This window comes from Cannabis sativa, chromosome 1 (genome assembly GCF_029168945.1).
Source record: "Cannabis sativa cultivar Pink pepper isolate KNU-18-1 chromosome 1, ASM2916894v1, whole genome shotgun sequence".
Classification (NCBI taxonomy): domain Eukaryota; kingdom Viridiplantae; phylum Streptophyta; class Magnoliopsida; order Rosales; family Cannabaceae; genus Cannabis; species Cannabis sativa.
Window position 1 is genome coordinate 33,200,737 of NC_083601.1, and position 8,515 is coordinate 33,209,251.

General features: G+C 32.2%; 1 protein-coding gene across 2 annotated transcripts; it reads right to left on the reverse strand.

Annotated features, from left to right (window-relative positions):
- Positions 1-392: 392 nt before the first annotated feature.
- LOC115706929 (sodium/pyruvate cotransporter BASS2, chloroplastic) lies at positions 393-5,990 on the reverse strand. Of its 2 annotated transcripts, XM_030634706.2 has the most exons (13): positions 5,432-5,990; positions 5,104-5,218; positions 4,801-4,930; positions 4,599-4,640; positions 4,408-4,521; positions 4,267-4,329; positions 3,372-3,499; positions 2,442-2,523; positions 1,877-1,928; positions 1,682-1,779; positions 1,418-1,576; positions 745-834; positions 393-640 (listed from the first exon to the last, which is right to left on the reverse strand). In XM_030634706.2, the coding sequence occupies exons 1-13, from the start codon at positions 5,544-5,546 to the stop codon at positions 563-565; spliced, it is 1,266 nt and encodes a 421-aa protein (XP_030490566.2). In that variant the 5' UTR covers positions 5,547-5,990; the 3' UTR covers positions 393-562. The 2 variants fall into 2 exon arrangements, with proteins under 2 accessions (XP_030490566.2, XP_060964254.1); XM_061108271.1 differs by lacking the exon at positions 5,432-5,990 and having other exon boundaries at positions 4,801-4,926.
- Between the last annotated feature and the right edge of the window lie 2,525 nt (positions 5,991-8,515).

Sequence of the window (8,515 nt, forward strand, 5' to 3'; positions counted from 1 at the left end):
ATTAAATAAGTTAGAATAGTTATTAATTACCCAACTGAAGTCTAAGGCTAGCTTCTCCTTTTTCTGCCTGCTGAAAATTTATTACTTTAAATTCAATCATGATGGGTAATTATTTAATCTTTTTTGTTTTTGTTTTTTACCATTTATTTAGCTACAGAAACTTTTTTTATTCAGTGACTTCAGAAAAAGAAAAAATCAGAGGAAAAGCATCACACAAATCTCAAAAAATATGGGAAGAGATTTCAAATCTGTTGCAAGGAATTTTCCCAGAAGAGCACATGGAAAATATACATCATGTTTTCCATTCTCATGATTAATTTAATGTGCTGATAATAGAAAACTTTATAATTTTTAAATATGAATTGAGCCCAAAAAAGCAAAGCAGAAAAAAGGAAACTCCAAAACACATTCATGAAAATTTTCATAAGAAAAAACAGCCCACATTGATATTCGAATCATTAAAAGCTATGTCCTTTACTCATGTTCTAAAAAAAGATAAAAGAAAAAACTAAGAATGAGAAGTGTGAAATCTCTTAAACCAACATATCATCAAGAGAAATCTTCACTCCTTAAAATCATCCTTGTCGTCGACAGGAATCGGTCTGTTCCTCCAGAAGACAGCAAGACCACTCCCACCAAGCTGTAAAGGACATGGTTATATTTTACAGTTAGTGGTTATTTGCATTCAAAATTAACTGGGAAAGAAAAAAGAGTTCTGAGTGAAGGGTAGTAAATGAGTCTTACCGCCATACAGACAACACTAACTGCAGAAGGAACAGCTACTAAGGGGTTTGTAAAATGCTTTTGAGCAAGTAAAAATCCTAATGCAGAGCTCTGCAAATGATAATAATAAAAAAAATCAAGGTCAATATAATAGCAGCCACTTTAGATTTAGTTATCTGCTAGTAAAATCAAGAAGTTGGGAAAAGAAAATGCTAGTTATATGATGAAAATATAAAAATCTAGATATTCTATCAAGTGTATTGATAATGCCTTTTTGTTTATATATAAGATAATAAATGATGAGGAATTGAATAATATTTATTAGCTTCCATAGTACTTTGTTATCCTGTTCATAAGTACGTGTCATATGGTGAGCATAAATGATTCTGAAATTTCACTCTTTATGATGGAAAGTATTGCATTTACTGATGTGCTTCTTCTTCCAATATAAAAACAAGTACATTAGTAGTTTTGTGTTTATTAGCTAATATATAAATCTGGTCACCCAACCAGCAACTGGTAATGATTAATTCTTTCTTCACACCAAGTTATGTGGACATAACTTTTTAACATGTAGAAACAAAGACAGTATAATTTATTCAAATTCAAGCACATAGTAACAGTGGCAAATTGCAGAACAGTGACAGTTTAGAAGGAAATCATGAGCAAATAATATCCAGAGATAGTTCATTACCTGCATCCCACACTCTATAGAGATGGTTCGTGAAGTGGATTCCCCGAATGATAGTTTGGAAAGCCAGTAACCAAGAGCAAATGCAGCAGCATGAAGAAGAGCCACTGGCAATATTAGCTGTGTTCCTTGAGTTTTGAGGACCTCAGCAACTTGCCCAATCTGAATTTTAAATATTCTAGTTAGTTCATTTGATGAAAAGGAAATCCTTCTATTACACTACAATGAAACGTAATTAAGGCATCTATGAATACTTTTCAAACTTACTGGGCTTGCACATAAAAGGGTAGTGAGAATCACTCCAATTAAAGGAGTCAATGTCACAATTTTTGAAGTGAATTTGGGGAAGAATTCATTTGCCAACACTGCCGAAAAGAGCAGGAATAAAAACCAAACCATTAGATGCAGAAAGCACTGATAATGAATGCTTTTTGTACTTAAGTATTGACACCTTTTAGTTACCTCCAACAATTGTTGGTACTAGAACAACCTGGAAGGTGCTCATCGCCAGACCCTGCATAGCTTAAAGGAAGAAACATCACAGACAGAGTAAAAGCAAATTTTCTAAAATTGAAATATATGACACTGGTTACTCAGTAATTACATTAAAACCTTCATATAACACATTAAATACTAGATATAGAAGTATTTTTAAGATTCATGCCCCATACTTCTCCACTGATGTGGAATTTTTGTTACAATTTGGATGTCCAGACTAATTTCCATATAAATATTAATAGTTTGTACAAACTACTTTTTTTTCCTTAATTACAGATTGGTGCTATGAAAATCAAGCAGGACTAAAGTAAGACTCCCATTGGGTGAATTAAAAAGTATGGAGAAACAAGGATAGAGACGATTAATACTCCTCATAACTACGACAAATAAAATATCTAGGTTGGTTGTGGGATTGAGATTATATTATCGAAATTTTTGTCTAGTGTTAGACTAAAATTCAACCTTGTCAACTGTATATTGGATTTATAGTACAAAAATTCAAGCAATAATTAAGTTACGGTGAACTTACAGCAGCATCAACAGGTACAAGCTGACCAGCAAGAAGTTTGGTAAGAAGTGGAGTCATAATAATCGCTCCAACTGTTGAACAGCTACACAAAATATAATACAAACATAAGCATTCTTTAAGTGCATAAATTTAGATGTATATCAAGATTATTGCAGATCGTTCTCATGTATATTATAGTAGTCAACAAAAAAAATCACCAGACATTACTTTCCAGCTATCAAGGCATCGCAACCATTACCTAGTCATATGCGTTATTCATTGTTAGGACCTAGGATTAGTGTGGTGTGCTAACATATATTAAATAAAAGGGTAATTGAGTCTTTGTATTAAGGGTAGTGTTTTGGAGGGAATACAATAATATATATAGAATATTGAGGGGAATTGGGGGGTATGCAATGTTTGAGTAAATCTCTATTTGCACCAAAGGGGCCTAAGGGCTCCTATTCTTTGTAATTGGGTTTCTCATACATTCAATATACATTTCCTATTGTTTGCTACTGTTCTACTCCTATTATTGCTACTGTTTTATTGTGTTCTAGAGTTGGAGTTCTCGGGTCTTATCATTCATACACAAGGCCGAACTTCTATGTATCAGCGCAATAGTCTACCTTTTGGAATAGATTTATGCATTGTCATATTTTTAAAACCATTCGTGCATTTATCATTGAAAACAAATTAGTTCATACACAAAATTATGCATGCCAACATAGTTACTAAACCAGCACGAAAAAAAGACAGCTATCAAGGCATAACCACTCAAATTCAGTTGACTGGTATAGACCAAAATTAATTACATCCAAACTGAATTAGTATATAGTTTGTTGCTACAGTGGGGATACCTTTAATATCACACAATTCAATTCTAACACTTCCACTGGAAACAAGAAATAATGACAAGAAAAAAAAACATATATAACTCGTGTTACTTACGTTGTCATAAGAACAGATAGTGCTACATTTCCCTTAGATATATAAGTAGCAACGTTTGATGCCTGACCTCCAGGGCAGCATGAGACAAGGATGAGACCAGTTGCAAGAGGTGCAGAAAGTTTTAGAGTCTGAAGGTCATATTGAAAATTGTTAGACATATATAAGATATAGTAATTTGTTCACATGTCTAGCAAAAAATTGAGTTACCATCCTCAATAGAATAGTCAAAATCGAAATCCACAAATCGTAAATTTTCCCACATGTCCTCTTGTTCTAGTAGAGGATGGGGTTCTCACAACTTAGAACTAGGGTAGTATAAGTAATCAAACACTACACATGCTTAGGAAGTGACTGAACAATGTTAGCTTTTAAGATACATTAATCCTCCGTCACTAAATAGAAAAGTATATTATATAATATCTATGGATTGATCTATATAAGCCTACCGTAGTTCTTGCATCTAATTTACAGTAGCATGCTGCATATTCACCCCTTTTCATTAAGTTTAAAATCCCACTACAATAATAGCAACAGGACAGGACAAGTATTTACACTTCCTCAACCATCATCTTTTCGTCATTTAATCTTGAGTTATAAAACACTATTTTTAGACTAGAACATGAAAAGATGGAAATACAGGAGCAGTTTCCCTTCACTTTAAAATATCAATAATTAAAACGTTGATGAGGCAAGATAAGGGCATTTAAGAAATGTTGACAAAGAAGAATGACAAGATACTAAAAAACATAACAGAAAAAAGATGATTGATGCTGTCAGTCATATCTTGGTTTCCAGTGGAATAAAAAAGGGGATTTAAATCAAAGGGTACATACAAAATTATTGCTCACAACAATCAACACACAATAAGCTAAAACTCTTGATGAAGAAGAATTACCATTGCAATAGCAAAGCCTAACATAGGTTTGATTAAATACTGAGCAAGAAATCCCACACCAACCTGAAATACAAAAGTTATAAAATAATTATATACCAAATTCAGCACAGAAGAAAATTCATCAATGTGAATGTTACTTACAGTCCAAGGATTTCGCAAACATCTTTTGAAATCCTCAAAAGTCAAGGTCAATCCCATAGATAGCATAAGGAAACCAAGGCCAACAGTGAAAAGATCTGTCTCCAACCAAGTTACCTGTAGGTTGAACTAATTAGACAACAGTTGATATGCAAGTCAACAAGGTAGCAGATAAAGAAAGAGAGAGAGATTACAGCAGAAGGCTTGTAGATGCCAATAATGGTTCCCAGTATGACCTGTCATTGCAAGTAGCACATCTTAAGAAATTAACTTCAAAAGTGCCAAATATAAAAAACATGTCAAGAGTAAAGCTGAAATTAAACTAAAAAAACATATGAACATATAACATATTACATTATATACCACCTCAGGGAGAAGGAGAAAGGTTATTCATACCCAAAGAGGAAAAAGAGTCGTCAAAGTTTCAATTATTTTCTCATACAGATTCATCTCATTTGAAGAGGAAGAACTGTTTGGAACATCCCCAGATACATTTGTTGCAGCCTTGCACTGAACGTGGGACTGTCTACAAGTACAAGTCAGCAAAACATATACTTCCTTTCTCCCATTACATTACATATACTTCCAATATAAACATAATTCAATATGCTGCTAATTCCAATCGTAGTCTAATGCAAATGAACAATGTACCACTATGTTTGTTTAACGTAAGAAGCTCGTTTAAAAACATTAACATACCTTGAAGTTTTGACGAATAACCAAGGAGAACAAAGAGCAGCAATGGGACTCCGTGGCTTACTTTGAATAGCATAATTCTCTCCATTCAGAGTTACACAATTGCCAACTCTCAAATCTGAATTAATATAGCAGTAATGAATAAGAAAACTTCCAACAGTCCAAAAAAAATTAGAAAAAGTGGAAATAGCCCAAAAAAAAAAAGAAGTACAAAAAAGCACTAAACTTCTAAAACAAGAGATAAAAACAAAAAATTAAACCCATGTGCCAAATTCGAAAATATATACTACCATGAAGACAACCAACACAAAGAACCAAAAATCAAACTTACCCAGATGGGATTTAAGTCTCCTATCCCATAAAGCAGGGACAGCCCTGTGAAAGAAAGCTGGGCTCGCCTTATTAAAGGAGCAATCTTTGATGGTCAATCTAGAAATGGATGCCATTAAAGGAAGCAGCGTAGATAAAACAGAATATTAGTGTGAGAGAGAAAAAGAAATTGAGAGTGATAGTAGTACTAATGTGGAAAATGGAAACTTTTTTTTTGTCGAATGCTCAAACTGAAAATTGAGGGTGTGGAGTTGTGGATATGGATATGAACTTATGGCAGTCGTGGATAACAATGCACCACAAACACTATGGATAGCTCATCCAAACCTGTAGCTCTCCCCAAAAACATTTGTATGTTAGCTGATTACAGGCTTTGTAATTTTCTTGTCGTTTATGTTGATATGACTACAGTTTTGATCAAAACAAAACGTGACTTCCCCAACATGTCGTGAGAGGTAAACAGAAGTCTGTGATTTTCATGGGAATTACGTTTTAATCTTCCATTTTTGTTTTCATTTTTAAGAAGTAAAAGGGCTAATCTTCGTTTACTACACCATAAGTTCCAGCTTATTAACGAACGAGTCAGGAGGCATTTAAAGCTCAATTTAATTCATATCCCAATAGATGGGCTTCTCTATGAAATTGGGCCTTGTAAAATTGAATTTTAAATGGGCCTAATTTAATCATCCTAATTATACTCCCAAGTTTTAGGGGTAAGTTGAAAAATACCCCTTTTATTAATCAATTAATCAAATTTACCTCTAATTTTATATTTATTTGAAACATACCTCTTTTTATATGTATTGTACCCAAAATACCCTAACATAAGAGAGTCACATGGAGAGTATCTTGAAATAACAGGGGCAAAATTGGTACAATATTTTAAAAAAGAGGTAAAAATGATAGACTTTAAAAAAGAGGGTAAAAATAAAAGAGGACAATATAAAAAGGGTATAGAGTGTAATTTCCTCTAAGTTTTATCATCAATTTATTTCGAGTTAGTGCACATGTTCCTCTATAAATTCTGTCTATCCCTTCAAGTATGTGGGGAATGTTAAGTTTCGATATTCCTTGATTTTGGCAGTGTTGAATTGAATTTTATTATATTTATAATGTTTGCTCATTTTAATACATGTATGGGTCACTTTTTTGTTTTGTTTCTGAAATAGGTGACATTTGTTTTAATTAAGGTTAATTCTATTTCAGTGAAATATTGTTTAATCACTACAAGCATACACGATTTTTTTTTTGATTAAGGTTGTTTTAATTAAGGTTAATTCTATTTCAGTGAAATATTTTTTAATCACCTCAAGCATACACGATTTTTCTGAAAATATGCACATTAAAAAAACCAATTTCATATTTTTCCTTTTCTGACAATTTACTCCTAGAATTTTGAATTTAGGAAAAGGAGAAATGTAGGGGTATTATATGTATAACTAATACAATCATAGATCCATAAAACATAAGTAAATTAAATTAGACTTTGAATACTTATTGAAAACTTTCAATGGTTATACTCCCCTTACTTTCTATAAGAAAAATTGATATAGAATATTGTTAAAAATAAATAAACTTATGAAACTTTTTATGATATTTATCTAAAAATAAAAATAAATTGGCCCCCTTAAAGCCGTGATTTTGTATGAGATGAGAGAAACGCTTATCAAGCCATGTATATAATCCGTCCAGCTTCAGGGCTGGGCCTTCAGTAATATAACTCATTAGCTTGGTCCATTTCTTGTAATCTTCCAAGTTACAGCCCTACTCGTACATAGTTGTTTTTTACACACATGTTGACTTGAAGGTTTCAATTGAATTTGTTTAGTAACAGAGAAATGAGGAAGATTTTTGAAGATTAAAAAGTAATAATAATTCTCATTCCAATGATAAAAAAGTCTGTTTAATCTAATATGAAAAGATTATGTTGATGTCAAATCAAAATGAGGCACTAATTAAGAAATGCTACATGACACTAGTTATAAATCCCCTTAGAATATTTAGCATTTTCCATTATGTTGAAGTATAATTATCGTTTCACATGTAACAAGTAATAACTATGTTGTACATAAAGAGTAAGTAGGCATGTGAACAAAACACACAAATACAATTAGATCGTATATTTGAAACCTCAATAACTAAGTCAATATTTAAGCAAAATACAAAAGCTTAAAATGATCTATACACATTTATATATCATTTAAATATACAAGAAAATCTAGTCGGAATAGGAAATAAACAAGAGATTATTGATTAGTGGGAATGGGAAATAAGAAATTTTGGAGTTGGGAGGGAGTGTTGGGACCATAATATATAATACAGTGTCGGTCAGGGGACATGTACACACTTTGTAATGCTTAATGTCCGGGCTTCTTATTCATGGACCACCTCCACCTGTCCATTTTACATGGACCCCAGGCCCCAAATGTACATACCTTAAACTCTTTATTGGGCTCATCATCAAACTTATAATTTTGGGATTTTTTTTTTCATGACTACCAAGTTAAAAGTAAAAACATAAACTTATAATTCATTCTTGTTATGGATTTAGGTGGCGTAGTAACAAAATGGAATGGAACTCAATATTTTTAGGGCTATTTTCAAAAATATGGAAAAAATTATTAAGGTTATGATAAATATGGCATAAAAAGTAAATACCACTAAATATGGCATTATCTAACCAATCAAACTAAAAATATGGTTTTTTTCTAAAAAAATCCATACAAAACATTAAAAAGAAATCTGAATTTAAAATTCATAAAAAATAAAAACTTAATTAAATTACCATAAAAAATATTAAAATTCCCTTCATATTTATTTTTTTAAAAAAAATAAAACAAATAAAACTATAGTGATTAAAGTTGTCACTCGTCTTTGGAAAAGTCACGGAGTTCTTGGCTTACCGGAAAAAGTCACGGAAATCGCCGCCAAGTCTTGAAAAAATCGCCGGAGTAGCCATGGCCAAGTCTTGAAAAAAATCGGAGATTCTGGCGCCGAAAAGTCGTCGAATTAGCATTGTCGCGGAAAAATCACCAAGAAACCAGGTTTCTTGATGTTAGAACAAGTTTCTTGGTGATTTTTCGGT

Coding starts and splice junctions, on each gene's coding strand:
- LOC115706929 (XM_030634706.2), bottom strand. CDS start 5,546: ATGGCATCCATTTCTAGATTGACCATCAAAGATTGCTCCTTTAATAAG. Junction 5,219..5,431: donor GAGACTTAAATCCCATCTGG/GTAAGTTTGATT, acceptor ATATTAATTCAG/ATTTGAGAGTTGGCAATTGT. Junction 1,780..1,876: donor AGTACCAACAATTGTTGGAG/GTAACTAAAAGG, acceptor TCTTTTCGGCAG/TGTTGGCAAATGAATTCTTC.